Raw genomic sequence first — 15,227 nt, forward strand, 5'->3', positions numbered from 1 at the left:
ATACTAAAAGGTCAATTTAACTTACAACAATAATAAGTTTTGATAAGTTTAAATAAGTTATGATTAATTAATTCTATAAATGATAAGTTCAAACAAATTATGATAAGTAAAAATTACTCGAATAAAATACGATCTTAATTAGAAAAAGATAAACTCATAAACACAAGTTCAATTAGTTTGAAGAGATAAACTTGGGCTCCATGGAAAACAATTAAAACACAAACCTAGTTTAATATGTGCTTTGTGGTGTTTGTGGACTGTGGCCCAAGCCCAACGAATTATAATGCCAAAGTTAAAACATTATTTGCCATATTTTCCTCTTAAATCATCTCAAAAAATTTAACAATCTACATCAAAATATCAAGAGTCCAAGACATTTACCAAGATAATGTATCAACACTAAAATCCTACTTCCTTCATCCAAGTGCTTAAAGATCCTTCCCAATAATTTCGAGAATCAGAGAAACTAAAGTTAATTCCAAATATTAGTAGCATTTGAGTACAGCATACCATATGTATAAAGCAAATACATCCTTCAATCTCACAAATCAACATTATTTCTAGCTGTAGGCTTGGTAGACGAGGGTTGATTTGGTAAATGAGTGATGAAACAATGTACACAAATCAAGTGTATTGAAGAATATGGCCTAGGCGTGCAAAGGAGTATGCGAACCACTAAAACCGTGCACCTTGCTAGGCTAAACCTTAGTATTCAGTAGATAGGTAATGGGAGCATGGGACGTACTACTGGGGAGTTGAAGCATACTTTATATCATATGAATGAAACAGAGATTTGGAGAAAGACTATACCATTGATCGAATATACAAAAACCAATATCCATGTAATCCATCTATATGTTGCAACTAATTTCACATCTCAAAAAGTAAACTGACCTGAAAGATGAAGCAGGGACAGTAAACTAGCCAGTATAAATATATATCTATCAGTTCTTATTTTCTGTTGGTGCTCAGCATTCATTTGAACCAAGAAAAAGCCGTGTGAAGTGGGAGATTCAGAGACTGAAAATCATAATGGAATTGAGGTGCATTGCCTTGGATAAAAATTTTCCTTCGATAATAGTTTTTTAATGAGGCGTTTGAGCCTATCAGCACCAGGACCTGGCCTAAGTTCAATCGTGCCATTTACGTAAGACAGAGAACCATCTGTACTGTTTTCATTTTCTCTGACCAACCATTTTCCGGGCACAAACCCATTGTCATCACTTCCCAAAAGCTCAGTGTCGATCTTATTCATCACAGCTTCTTTCCTACCGAATTTCCTGGCAAAGGGGGCATTGCTTTCCACCATTTTCTCATAGTCATCGACTGTCAGAAAATGTGGATGTTGCTTAGGAGGGTTATCCCATGATATGAAGTGAAGGTCGTGGTTCACTGTCGTGTTCTTAAAGTCCTCAACATTACAGATGACGGTGTGAAAATACCCCTCAGGTGAGGAAAGAAAGTTGGCATAATACATTAAAACAGTCCTCGGGAGGTTGTCCCATCCCCATAGGCAATACTCAACAAAAGGCCGAGAAAGCATCATCCAAGCAGAACCTGAAAGTGAAATGATATATGTCAAAATACAAGAGCAGATCCAATCTAGTTCTCTTAAACATCATATTATCCTAGACTTTTAAGTTTGAACTCTTTGAAGTATAAATCTTTACTTTTGGGTTTTCCAACCAAAGTGTACCTGTGTATAATTTAAATGCTGTAGGAATGCCTCTTTTTTCAGGGACCCAATAGACATCAGATTTTTGAGTGCTGTATAGCCCAGGGTCGATTATAACAGGTCTCGCTCTCTGGTATCTGTTGATAAATGAGAGAATGTTCACTCAGGTTCAAGAACTGTTGGATTAAAAACACCTAGAAGAAAAGATGAGCCACATACTCTTTCCACCCAATGTCACTAGTATGCTCAATAAAATTAAGTTCTCTTGGTATGGTTGATAATACATGCAGCAAATCTGTTGCACAAAATTAGAAAGAAAGTAGGAAAAATTAACTGTAAAGAAACTGAAGATGGACTACAATATCCATTTAGAATAATATGAGTAGGTATCAAGCAGGAAGTCGTGAAGTAGAGCATGCACCGTCAAACTCAAACATTGCCAAATCTAAACAGCGACTACATTTCTTGATTAAGAATGCGACAAATTGGCACACTTTGACAGATTATGCCTTCATACAATTAGGTTGGAGACGGTTATTCCTAGACATTTCTGTATATATTATCATGCTAAAATCGAAAAGTCTAGGTACCACTCCTGCTAGCATGTAACCAAATGCATCCTTCCTAAAATGAGCATTTTGAACAAAAAATCCAGAGTCCAAATATTATAACTTTTCAGTTTCTAGCTAAACATTAGTAACTTGCTACGAGTGCAATACACCTATCTTCAACGAAAACTTGTCGTTCATGTAGACAAATCTATCCATGGATCACCTTGTATTCTACCTTGTTTTTCTGGCTACACAACAAATCAATTATTCATTCTAATCCAACATTTTACTAATTCTATAACATGAGAAGATATTATGCCTATCCACGTGAGGCCATACATTCCCTGACAGACAGCTTTACTAATCTTAAACTAACAATAAACTATAACCATCAAGAATAATATCACTTACATAAGTATTAAAATGCTTAAAGTGATCACTAAAAGCTTTACATTATTTTATGTAATTTAGGACACCAAAGATAGATACACTAAAAGAGAATATATGCCCACCCAAAAAAGGAGCTAAAGATAAAAGCTTTACTTCAATTGTAAATCAGCCAAGTTACCAGATTCTAGCATTGAAATGGCAACTTTTACAACTATAGAGAATATATAAATGCAATGTAAAATCAAGCTCAAGCAATTAAAATTGTCATTAAACCTCAAATTTAGCATTTGTTCATGTACTCCACAAACTAATTACATAATAATTACCAATTTCATAGACTAATCAGTCTATTACTTTTATTTTCAAGTAGGAAAGAAAACACAACCTGAATTATTCTTGACAAAAATAATAAGACAAACCTACCAATACATAGATTACAAACATGACAAAAACTATATTCAATACCAACAAACAAACCAAGAAAACAACAAATTCCAACAACATGAAATTCCCAAGAAATTTCAACTGTTTTTAATTTACTTAAAAGTGACAACTTACCATCCTGAGTTACTAGAGGATAATCAGAAGCACTCAAATTGATGAACCAATCCCAAGTACCACCTTCCTTCAACAAAATAGCCATAGCATGAAGTGTATTGCTCACCATAGTGGGGCCCCTATAAGTAACCAAATTACTCTTTGCCACAACTCTAACATTTCCCATCTCTCTAAAAACACTTTCTCTCTCTACAAAATCCATTAAATCCAATCTTTCATCAGGTGGAGCTTCTAAATCAAGATGAACAGCATACTGATTTAAGGGATGGTAAAGAGCTTTTAATGTTCTTTTCAAACTTTCACCATCACCCCTTGAACCAGAGATCAAATAAGCAATTTTTGGAATTGGGTTTTTGGAAATTGGTGAAATTTTCAACTTTGATTCAACAAATTCTGGGGTTTGAGGGTTTTTTTGATGGAATTGATGGGTTTTGTAAAATGGGGTTTTTGAGTTAAATGAAGTGAAAATAGAGAGTAGGATTAAGAAAGGAAGTAATAATAGAAAGAACCACTTCTTCCTTTTTTGGATTTGGGTTAATTTGTTGCTCAAATCCATGTTGATTTTGTTGCTAATTCTGTAAATTACATTGGAATTTGGGTAACAAAAAATTAATTAAAAATTTTGGGAAGTTTGTAGTTGTTGTTGGGTATTAATTTGTTGATTCAGGTGAAAAGTATGAGGAATTTAATTTGGTGAAGTGGGTGAGTGGTGGTGCGATAAAATATGGTGGTTGAAAGGTGTGATTATAAATCATAAAAATGATGGGGAAAAAAAAAAATCAATATGTTCTTTACTACTACTGTTGGTGATGATGTGCTGAATTTTAGAGTCAATTCATTGTTTAATCGGAGAAAGAGAGAAAAGGCTTGAAAAAATTGGACTTTGTGCAAGACTTTGTATGGGAATATATAAGTAGGGTTGTACAAAAAGTAGGAAGAGGACTCACTCGAGTTACTTTATTTTTCGGCAATTGTAAAGTGGTGGGGACTATAATCAAAATTGCAAAGAGGATAATTGTTTTGGGACTCCGGATGGTACAAATTCAATTATGTACTCGAGTGTTATTAAAAAGAGTTATCGACTATAACTTAAATGGTTTATGTGTTACACTGTTATACTTATACATAATTAGAAATTTTAGAACTCTTAGAAGAAGCGTGTAAAATTGTAGGTGCACCGTTGCCACTGTGACATAGGCTAATAAAGTAATTGGATGATTGGATTAAACCATGAATAAAATCAACCATCTTTAGATCATAGGATAGAGGTGTTTGTTTAGGGGTAAAGAAATGAAGATATGATAAGTCTTATGCTAGTTTAACTGGATATGGATTAGAGAGGGATAATTAGGATGAAAGCGTATAGAGTTAGGGGTATGGAAAAGGGTGATGAAAAGATAATCTTACCAATGATAAAAGAAAGATATATACTCGAGAAATGGAGTGTTAGGGCATGTTCTCATTGACTGAACTCAGGTGAACTGAACTGAACTGAATATTTTATAAGAGAAGGAAATTAGGAGCTGAACTGAACTAAACTGAACTGAATTTCAACGTAAGAGAACAGACCCTTAGTAAGGATAATACTCCCTCCGTTTTTAAATACTTGATCTATTTCTCTTGGACACGCATGTCAATGCTAATCTTGATCACTATTATCTTTAATTATCAATAAGTATAAATTCTAACAATTGAAAATATATTATCTATTCATTGAGATGATTCCAACAAGTACCTACAAGACTATTTTTTTCTTATGTATAAATCACAAACATTAGTCAAAGTAGGACAAGTGAATAGTGCAAAAAAAAAGAAATGGAGCAAGTATTTAAAAACGAAGGGAGTAGGAATTACAAGCTAGTAGTAAGTTTGATTTGTTGGGCTTTAATCTCTTCAATTTGTTTTTGTTATTCACACCATATTAAGGGTTTGTTCTGATTTACTGAAGTGAGCTGAACTAAACTGAATTGTTTATGAAAGAAAAAAATTAGAAACTGAGCTGAACTGAAATTAGGCTGAAGTAAACAGTCATTATTAAAAATCAGGAAAAATATATATCTAAATAATATACATTGAGACGAATCTACCAACCACTCACTTGATAATGTTTTTTCTTATACATGTACATTCATTAACAAAACGCTCTATATATCAAGCGAAGAGTATAGAACTTAATACTACTCTCGATCATTACCAACTCCCAAATAAGGGTAAACACTTAGAATCAATCGGAAAAGGATGGAGTAAACAAAACTCAAATAAGTTAATCATCCGCGATTTTAACAATAGTCTTGCCAATGTTACGGCCACAAAAGAGACTTACAAAAGCTGAAGGGATGTTCTCTATACCAACATGTATATCTTCAAGCACCTGCATTTGACCTGCTTTGAGGTAGCTTGATGTTGTGGATACAAATTCTGCGAAATTATGTTCATCACTGTAATCGTTACCAAGGTATCCTTGGATGGTGATGCGCTTATAAATGATGTCGATCATGTCGGGACCGGCTTTTCTCTTAGAAGGATCGGTGTACTGAGACATAACACCACACGCAACCACTCTACCAAAGGGGTTCATGTTTGCAACAACAGCTTCTAGCATCTCACCACCCACATTGTCAAAATAGACGTCAACTCCTTCTTGGAAGTACCTGCACTTGTTAAATTTCGAGACAATATGAAATGGGTCTAGGAAACTTGAACAAAGAGGAGATAGTTTGGTCCACAAACAAGGCTTTGGAGCTTCCATACTAAAATCAATTTGCAATAGTAGGAGATACTCCTCTACCTTATAAAGTGGAACCATCTCTCCTCTTTCTCTAATGTGAGATACTCACAAATGGGCTACAATTTGTTTCAACATTATTTGTTATGTTCATGTTTAAATTATTGTTATAATAATCATCCAAATCCATATCACCACATAATAATATATGATACGACCAAACCACAAAAATATCTCTTAAATATTGCTAAGCATGCACATGCTCATTTTTTTTATTCTACGTTAGGTGAAAAAAGGATGTAGTTACAATTAAGGATTAGATACGAGTATGACCTTTGAAGAGCCAATTTCAAATCACTCTCTTCTTTATAATTGAATGCACCATCAAAGCCAAGTTTGTCCTTTAAAATAGCAACCTACATAATAATACAATGGTAGTAGATATAATTAGTAATTAAAAGAATGAAGTTAATAATAAGAATCAAATTTTGAACAAACTAAAGGCATGTTTTGATTTACTAAGGTCTACTGAATTGTTTATGAGAGAAGGAAATTAGGAACTAAAGTGAACTGAAATTAAGTTGAAGAGAATAGGTTCTATAAATCAAAAGCTATGTACCAGGATGTAAAAAAATAAATCATAAACTAACCTTTTCAGTGGAACCTGCGCAGCCAACAACATAGCAACCAAATAATTTAGCGTATTGTCCTACTAAACTTCCAATAGATCCTGAAGCAGTTGATACAAATATCCTCTCTCCCTTCTTTGGTTTGCCTACTTTAAATAGCCCAGCATATGCTGTAAGTCCACTAACTCCTACAAACACATTACATTATTTATACACGTATTACTTTCATCAAAACCAGAGTAAATCTCCAACTTCCAACCATTTGTAAATGATGGAGCTTAAACTTATTACCTCAAATTCAAAAGTTAAGTTTTCTCACCATCCATCGATCTCCACCAAGTAAAAATTTATAATTAATGACATCAACTTTAAAGTATGTTGGAAACATTTTATTGATCATTACATATAGTAGATGTGATATCATAAAATTTAGCTAGCATGTAAAATATGAAAAGAAACAAAGGAAGTACGTACCAAGTATTCCAAGGTGATACGATAAGGGAAATTCCGTAGGATCTAATAATTTCTGCAACAAATTGACATCCTCCACCACGACATATTGTGCCCAATTCAATAGTCCAGTAACTAAGTCATCCTTTTGGAATTTAGGATGCCCTGAAGCCACAACTTTTCCAACTCCATATCCATCAATTAACTGTTGTTACCAAAACATTACAAATTTAATTAAAACATCCATTCCACTTTCAAATAAAAGTAACAAAATACTCCGTGTATAATTGAATTGTATGCAAAATGTAAATTTCTAAAGGTTTAGAGCGAAAGAATAGCCTAAACTTAAATTTGTTTTTATCTATAAACAAATTTTAAATACTTAAAAAAAAAAAAAAAAAAAAGATATTCATTGAGAATAGCATGTGCATACTACCTCAAGTATTATTTACACTGAAAATAGATATTCACTTGAACAAATTCATCCTCATTACCGTCATTTATACTAGTAATACTACCTCTGTTACCTATTATTTGCAACAAAGGGGTATTATTTGTGTGATATAAAATACTCCTTCTTTGTTGCAAATAATAGTTAACGGAGGTAGTAGTTAAATAGACTATAAAAATGTAAAATATATAAGTCCTATACTAGCTTTCGAGCGGTTAAAAAGACATTACCTTGCCAGGAACCAATTTGAAAGCCACAGCTACTGAATTTTGAGAAGTACTAAAACTCTTCATGCGATTAAGTTGGTAAGGATCCATTGAAAGTTGAAGACATTTAATAAGGACACTATTGGAGCCTGGTAATGATGTGCTAATATTTGTAGTTAAAACCTCAAAATCATCTTCATTTGGTACTCCTTCTATGCTATGCTTTATTGTCATAATCTGATTGCTTAAGATTTCTTCCATTTTGTTTGAGCTAATCATCAATTAACATGTTTTTATTGGCAATCTTAGCTTAATTTAGATATATATTACCAAAATACCAAGTGCTAAAGTCTACAACTAACCACACGTTGTGTGGTCCTTAGTGCAAACATGATGTATGGCTATTATTTAAGATTTATGGTTGAAAGTTCAATCCTCGGAGAACTTTGAAGGAGGAGATCAACACACGAGTCAATGTTGTTTGATTAGAAAGAATGTTAGTAACAATGCTTGAACTCGTAACCTCAATTTTATTTTATTTTTTGGTATGTGAAAATTAGATGTATGAAAAGAAAATACACATTGAGACGAATCTAATAAGACAACACTAGATATTTTTTTTTATATACAGTTACGTACAATAAGATTAAAGTTTAATCAAATTGAACAATTGGTTTAATCAAATTGAACACTTGGTTCGAACAGGCCAAGCAAAAAAAAAAAAAAAAAAAACATTAATTTAGACGAAATAAGACCATATTAGAATGAACACCTTATTTAACACTAGTATAGAGTACAAAACTTTATTTTATTCTCATTACCAACTTAAACCAGATAAAGGTAAACACTTAAATCAAGTTCGTTTATTTATTAACAATTGTTTTGTTGATTGGGAATGTAAGGAATACGTGAAACTCGAATAAGTTAATTAATCATCCGCAATTTTAACAACTGTCTTGCCAATATTACGACCACAAAAGAGACCTACAAAAGCAAAAGGGATGCTTTCTAAGCCAACATGAATATCTTCAAGCACTTGCATTTGACCTGCTTTGAGGTAGCTTGATGTAGCTGATACAAACTCTGCAAAACCTTGTTCATCCTGATGAAAGTTGTAATCAGTAGCTACATATCCTTGGATGGTGATTCGCTTATAAACGACGTCGATCATGTTAGGACCGGCTCTTCTCTTAGTAGGATCGGTGTATTGAGACATAACACCACATGCAACCACTCTACCAAAGGGGTTCATGTTTGCAATAGCAGCTTCTAATATCTCACCACCCACATTGTCAAAATAGATGTCAATTCCTTCTGGGAAGTGTCTGCATTATTTGGTTTAAAAACCCGATAAATTGTGTGTTACTTCCACCTTATTACGTCAATCCTCAAAAAAATTTAAAGTATCGACATAATCATTTAAATAAAACCATATAATAATATGTGACCAGACTACAAGATGTTCCTAAATTATCGTTAAGCATGCTGACATGTGCTCATTTAAATATATTTTTCGCTAGGTGAAAAAAAGGTTTTGTTATATATATAACCTTTGAAGAGCCAAATTCAAATCACTCTCTTCTTTATAATTGAATGCATCATCAAAGCCAAGCTTTTCCTTTAACATAGCAACCTACATATTGTAACAATGGTACGGTATTAATAGATACAATTAGTAAAGATTGAAACGAGGATAATAAGCATCAATTCTTGAAAAAGAAAATAAAAACTAGCTAACCTTTTTAGTGGAACCTGCGCAACCAACAACATAGCAACCAAATAACTTAGCATATTGTCCAACTAAATTTCCAACAGACCCTGAAGCAGTTGATACAAATATCTTCTCTCCCTTCTTTGGTTTGCCCACTTTGAAAAAACCGGCATATGCTGTGAGTCCACTGGTTCCTACAAACACATAATAACATATGCAAATTACTTTTGTCTAACCCATCCACCAAAGAAAGTGGAGGATAGCTCGGGTGGTAAGAGTTTCCCTCCTCCCAGTTTCTGAAAACCTGAAATCAATTTTCATCCCCGACTCTAAATACCAACAGAAAAAAAACATCTACAAAAGAATTGTTACAGAGTAGTAGATATATATATACCAAGAATTCCAAGATGGTATGACAAGGGTAATTCCATAGGATCTAATTTTCTCAACAAATTGACTTTCTCCACCACGGCATATTGTGCCCAAATCACTAATCCAATAACTAAGTCACCCTTTTGGAATTTTGGATGCCCCGAAGCCACAACTTTTCCGATTCCATTTCCGTTAATTGGCTGCCATTTAAAAATAAAAAAAAAAAAAAAAAAAAAAAAAAAAAAAAAACTAAAATTTTAAACATCTATTCCGTCCTACACTTTCAAAAATTAATACTCTGCATGTATAAAACATAATGTAGCCCGCACTAACTATATAATATAATAAGAAGTCAAATGAATTGTTGCAAGTAATTAATAATTTAAATCTTTTCTTATTCTTATAGATTAAATGCAAAATTTTGCAAATTTATAAGGTTTTAGGCCTAAAAAATATAATCTTTAATGTTTTGATACATACCAAATTAGATTAAACTTGAATTACCGTAACTAGATTTATTAGTCAAGCCAATTTAGTCAAGCCAATAAAATTAGCTCAAAAAAAAGGTATGGTAAAGCCAACATAACAGTCCATTAGACCATAGTATTACCTTGCCATAATTTATTCTACTATCATTTCTCATATAAATCGATGTACAAATTTATTATCATTACCATCATTTATCAAACAGGCCGTAAAAGTAAATCTGTATTTGTTAAACGCTTTCAAGCAATCAAGTAGCCGAAACAACATTACCTTGCCAGGCACCAATTTGAAAGCCGCAGCTACTGAATTCTGAGAAGGACTGAAACTCTTCATGCGATTAAGTTGGTAAGGATCCATTGAAAGTTGAAGACATTTGACGAGGACATTGTTAGAGCCTGGCTTAATGGATGATGTGCTAATATTTGTAGTTAAAACCTCAAAATCATCCTCCTTTGGTGCGCCTTCTATGGTGTGCTTTATTGTCACAAACTTATTGCATAAAATTTCTTCCATTTTGTTTGAGCTAATTCTCTACTTGTGATTATAAAATAATAATAATAATAATAATAATAATAATAATAATAATAATAATAATAATAATAATAATAAATTCTCTTATTACTTGTTAGTTGTTGCACATGTTTTTATTGTATTTTTGGGTCTCAAATTGTGGCCCTTATAGCACTTTCGTTCTGATATATCAAGTGTTGCATGTGTGGCTATTATTTCATGTTACTATGCCACTATGCATACTAGATTACTAGGGGATTCGAAAACCCAACTTCTTATAAGAAGAATGGTTATTTAACCATTTACGGAGTAAGTCAATTATCATCTATGTTATGAATATGAAAATAAATGTATATATTTGATATTCACTAGTAATAATTAAAGTAGCAATCCGGTGCAACGCCTGTGCTACACACTAGTTAAGTATAAAAAGAAGAAAGTATATAATATAGTCCTTTCCATCTTAAATGTTCATCCCATATTGAATGTGTACGTTTGACAATAAATTACTTTGACCATATATATCAATAAGACAGTAACTACTCATTCAGATGAATCAAATAAGCTCAACATAACTATGTTATGCTTCGTAATGTACATATTGAATGTAATACGTAGTATAAATAATTCTCTATTCTTATAATTGTGTCAAGATTCCAAATATAAAAAACAAAAATGATAGTACTGTATTAAAGATAGATTGTGCCAAAACTTCATGATGGATTGGGCCTATCTTTGGGTCAAAAATGTTGTTCTCAAAACCCAGTTTTTTGGGCCAAAATTGAGCCCAAAATTAGAATATTCACATAAAAAAAAAAAAAAAAAAATGGAATCTAAAAATCCAACCTTTAATTAATCTCACAAAAATCCAACCTTTGCACCCCACCTTCTCCTACAGATCCATTTAACCTTTAACCTATTAAACAGGTAAAAAAGTTTTTTTTTTTTTTTTTTTTTTTTTTAATTCTCTTTAATTTCCCTTCTCACTCCTCCTCTTTCTCTCTCTTCTCTCCAACAAACCACCAAGACACCACCACCAATTCTGCCACCCTAACACCAACCACCCTAAACGGCTAAACCCCGACCACCCCAGAACCCAACCCTAACACCAACCACCCTATACGGCTAAACCCCGACCACCCCAGAACCCAATTTCTAACACCAACCACCCTAAACGGCTAAACCCCGACCACCCCAGAATCCCAGCCACCCATGAAACTCGACCCACAAAACCGGGGGTTGTCGGATTTGGGTGGAAGGGGGATAATTTGGGTCGGGTTTAGGGTGGGGAAGGGTGGAAACGGGTCGGGGAGGGTCAGGGGTTGTCGGTTTGTGGTCGGCGGGCGATTGGGAGGTTCAGGGAGGGGTCGGGCTGGTTTGGGAGGGTCGAATAGGGTGTTTGGTGTAGTGGTTAGGGTTTAGATCGTAGGGGGTTTTGGTGGTTGGGGAGGTTGCGGCAAGGGGTGGGGGGAGATCGTCGGAATCCGACGACCCCGATGGTGAGGCTGGTTGGGGGCGGGGGGGAAGTTTCCGGGGAGTGGGGGAGGTGGTAGGGGTGGTGCGGGGGCTGGGGGAGGTGGCTGGTGTTGGTTTTTTTTTCTGTTTTTTTTTAATTAAAAAAATAATTGACCAATAAATGACTGACATGTGGCACATAACTTACAAAAATCGGTCATCAACAGGTAATGGATCTGTGGGAGAAGGTGGGGTGTAAAGGTTGGATTTTTGTAAGATTAATTAAAGGTTGGATTTTTTTTTGTCAGACATCGCAAAGGTTGGATTTTTAGATTCCATTTTTCCAAAAAAAAAAAAAAAAAAAAACTCAAGTTATTATGCTCTGCTAGTTAATTCCTCATACCAAATTCCAGAACAAAGGAAGGGCTTTAACGGGTTTTACAAACCTCTAAACTCCACTTCATTCTCTCAAAAACTCCCAATAAGGCCTTGTTTACTTCACCTTATTTTTGCTGAATTGAAATTACTTTTACTAAATATCTATTATGTTTCTGCTTTACATTTCCCGAATTTTACTGAATTGAAATTATTTTTGTTGAACTGAAATTATTTTTGCTGAACTGAACTTATTTTTATTGAATTGAAATTATTTTTAATGAACTAAAACTAATTTTATTGAATATTATTTTTATAAGGTGACGTGAACAGGGCCTAACACACACCTTTTGCCTTCTTCCTCCAGTTTCTCTCTCCTCCTAACACTAGTAGAATAAGGCAAATGGGAAGCGGTTCAAACCTCCTAAAAGGAAGCGGTTTTGAACCGCATCCGCTTGGGGGGCTTCCCATTAGCCTTTTAAATGGGAAGCGGTTCAAACCGCTTCCCATTTGTGTGAAAGAGAAGTGGTTTTGGCACCAAACCGCTTCCCATTATGCCTTTAAAAAAATTTATTTATTTATTTATTTTCTTTTTTCTCAGAAATTAATACACAACAACTAAAAATGTATAAAAATATATATTTTCATTAATAATTTGATGTAATATTACATTTTAATATTGTTTCAAAAAAAAATTACATTTTAATTAAAAAAACAAAAAAATCTACTGAAGCCACCATCGCCGTGCTATTATGCCACCACCGGCCTGCTTTTCAGCCACCACCGCAATCTGAAGCAAATATGGACAAAAATAAAATAAACTAGAATAAAAGATCAAAAAACGAAAGATCTAAAAACCTAAATAAAAACACGAACAACCTAAAAAATTAGATTAAAAAAAAAAAGAATTATCTAATAGAGAAAGATCTAATTTAGATTATAAAAAAAAAAAAAAAAAAACAAACAAACAAAAAACAAAAAACAAAAGTTCAAATAAACCATACTATACTATAAACAAACCCTAACCAATTTTCAACTCAAAAACTTTAAAAAAAAACCATAAATCTAACTGATTCAAAGCAAAACATAATCTAACAACCTAGAAATTCATATGGAAGATGAAATTTGAAGAAAAAAAATAGATTGAAATTCTTACCATAAACTTATATCTGAAAATTGGTTGATTGGTGTGGGCTGCTCGGTGGTACTCAGTGTGGGTTGCTCGGTGGTGCTCGACGTCAGTGGCTGTTGTGGTCGGTGAGGGTGTGGGCTGCTTAGCGTCGTGGATGTTGTTGTCGGTGATAAGAGGAGAGAGGAAAGGAGCTGAGAAAGAAAAGGAGATGAGAGAAGAAATAGAAGGAGATGAGAGAAGAAAGAGGACGTGGGGGGGGGAGAGAGGGGAGAGAAGTGAGTAGGGATGTTCGCGGTGCGGTTTGGATCATAAACCGCACCAAACCGCGCGCAAAAGTGCGGTTTGTAATTTTTTCAAACCGCACTTTTAAAAAAAACCGCACCGTAAGATGCGGTTTGCGGTTTAACCGTATTTTATTTAAATTGTAATTATTCTTTTTAAAACAAAACTTTTATTTTATATTATAATTATTAGTTGATGATTTAAATATTAAACTCTTTTTATTAAACTTTAATTAACTAATAGTAAAAAATTAGCTCATATATTTTAGTTCATTTATACAATTTTAATGAAAATATAATATAAAAATCGCAAACCGCACTTTGCGGTTTGGTCTCAATAATTTTGGAAACCGCACCTAACCGCAAACCGCGGTTTGGTCATTTTAAAAAACCGCACCGCAACTTTCAAACCGCAAACCGCACCAAACCGCAAAATTGCGGTTTGGTGCGGTCTAAACCGCACTCTGTACAGCCCTAGAAGTGAGGCGTGAGAATGGAGGGGGAAAACTGAGAAATAAGAGGAGAGAGAACGACGTGAGAAATGAGGGGATGGAGGAGAGAGAGCGTGAGAAATGAGATGGGGTTTTAATTTTTAGGGTTTTTTAGCAAATGGGAAGTGGTTCAATGTTCAACTCGCTTCCAATTACAATATTTGGGAGCGGTTCACCCAAAAACGCTTCCCATTTGTATGTTTCAGTTTTTTTCTTTTTATTTTAAGTGGATTTTTGGAAGCGGAATTCAATAAAGGCTTCCCATTTGGGATTTCCCAATTGTATTTTTCTACTAGTTTAAAAATCTCCCCAATTTTCCCGCCCTAAATCCCTTTCTTCCTCAAATCACCATTTCTAGGGTTTCTCAAGCTTCAACAATGGTGTCTCCTAAGCAACTTCTTTCCACAATCGAATCCACACTTCTAAGCTCTTCTCCTCCTTCTCCTTCAGATCGTATTGAGCTTATGCATGTCATTTGCAGTTTTCTCTCCTCTCTCCAAAACCTCCTCTCGTATCTTATAATGTTTCTATTGCCTTTTGATTTTTACTTTGTTTTTGTATTTTTGATCAATTTTAATGTTTCATTTATTGAATTTGATAGTTTTTGTGGTTTAATTTATTAGCCTCCCCGACCGGCGGATCGAACTGAGGTGCAATCGAAGGAAGTACGATTGTCGATGTCCCCGCCGATATCGTTAGTTGGACGATCAGTATGTTCATCATGTAAGCTTTTCAGTAAAATTAATTTCAAGATTAGTTCAGTAAAAATAATTTAACTT

The 15,227-nt window shown here is 34.0% G+C and overlaps 3 protein-coding genes across 3 annotated transcripts; all 3 read right to left on the bottom strand.

The window, feature by feature from the left end:
- Nucleotides 1-386: 386 nt before the first annotated feature.
- LOC145634358 (beta-glucuronosyltransferase GlcAT14B-like) lies at nt 387-4,068 on the bottom strand. The gene is made up of 4 exons (XM_081685777.1): nt 3,175-4,068; nt 1,895-1,970; nt 1,697-1,812; nt 387-1,557 (listed from the first exon to the last, which is right to left on the bottom strand). Exons 1-4 carry the CDS (start codon nt 3,728-3,730, stop codon nt 1,028-1,030), a joined length of 1,278 nt encoding a protein of 425 aa, XP_081541903.1. The 5' UTR covers nt 3,731-4,068; the 3' UTR covers nt 387-1,027.
- Nucleotides 4,069-5,184: 1,116 nt separating this feature from the next.
- On the bottom strand, nt 5,185-8,010 carry LOC145634359 (2-alkenal reductase (NADP(+)-dependent)-like). The gene is made up of 5 exons (XM_081685778.1): nt 7,660-8,010; nt 7,003-7,183; nt 6,550-6,716; nt 6,233-6,315; nt 5,185-5,825 (listed from the first exon to the last, which is right to left on the bottom strand). The coding sequence occupies exons 1-5, from the start codon at nt 7,912-7,914 to the stop codon at nt 5,438-5,440; spliced, it is 1,074 nt and encodes a 357-aa protein (XP_081541904.1). The 5' UTR covers nt 7,915-8,010; the 3' UTR covers nt 5,185-5,437.
- Nucleotides 8,011-8,424: 414 nt separating this feature from the next.
- Nucleotides 8,425-10,849, bottom strand: LOC145634360 (2-alkenal reductase (NADP(+)-dependent)-like). The gene is made up of 5 exons (XM_081685779.1): nt 10,475-10,849; nt 9,741-9,918; nt 9,374-9,540; nt 9,186-9,268; nt 8,425-8,960 (listed from the first exon to the last, which is right to left on the bottom strand). Exons 1-5 carry the CDS (start codon nt 10,715-10,717, stop codon nt 8,564-8,566), a joined length of 1,068 nt encoding a protein of 355 aa, XP_081541905.1. The 5' UTR covers nt 10,718-10,849; the 3' UTR covers nt 8,425-8,563.
- Nucleotides 10,850-15,227: the final 4,378 nt, after the last annotated feature.

Source organism: Chenopodium album, chromosome 6, assembly GCF_948465745.1.
Source record: "Chenopodium album chromosome 6, dcCheAlbu1.1, whole genome shotgun sequence".
In the NCBI taxonomy this organism is placed as follows: Eukaryota; Viridiplantae; Streptophyta; class Magnoliopsida; order Caryophyllales; family Amaranthaceae; genus Chenopodium; species Chenopodium album.

Coding starts and splice junctions, on each gene's coding strand:
- LOC145634359 (XM_081685778.1), bottom strand. CDS start 7,914: ATGATTAGCTCAAACAAAATGGAAGAAATCTTAAGCAATCAGATTATG. Junction 7,184..7,659: donor TCAAATTGGTTCCTGGCAAG/GTAATGTCTTTT, acceptor TGGTAACAACAG/TTAATTGATGGATATGGAGT. Junction 5,826..6,232: donor TTGAAATTGGCTCTTCAAAG/GTCATACTCGTA, acceptor TAACAAGTGCAG/GTACTTCCAAGAAGGAGTTG.
- LOC145634358 (XM_081685777.1), bottom strand. CDS start 3,730: ATGGATTTGAGCAACAAATTAACCCAAATCCAAAAAAGGAAGAAGTGG. Junction 1,971..3,174: donor TCCTCTAGTAACTCAGGATG/GTAAGTTGTCAC, acceptor TTTGTGCAACAG/ATTTGCTGCATGTATTATCA. Junction 1,558..1,696: donor AGCATTTAAATTATACACAG/GTACACTTTGGT, acceptor TTTCACTTTCAG/GTTCTGCTTGGATGATGCTT.
- LOC145634360 (XM_081685779.1), bottom strand. CDS start 10,717: ATGGAAGAAATTTTATGCAATAAGTTTGTGACAATAAAGCACACCATA. Junction 9,541..9,740: donor ATACCATCTTGGAATTCTTG/GTATATATATAT, acceptor ATGTGTTTGTAG/GAACCAGTGGACTCACAGCA. Junction 9,269..9,373: donor GCGCAGGTTCCACTAAAAAG/GTTAGCTAGTTT, acceptor TACAATATGTAG/GTTGCTATGTTAAAGGAAAA.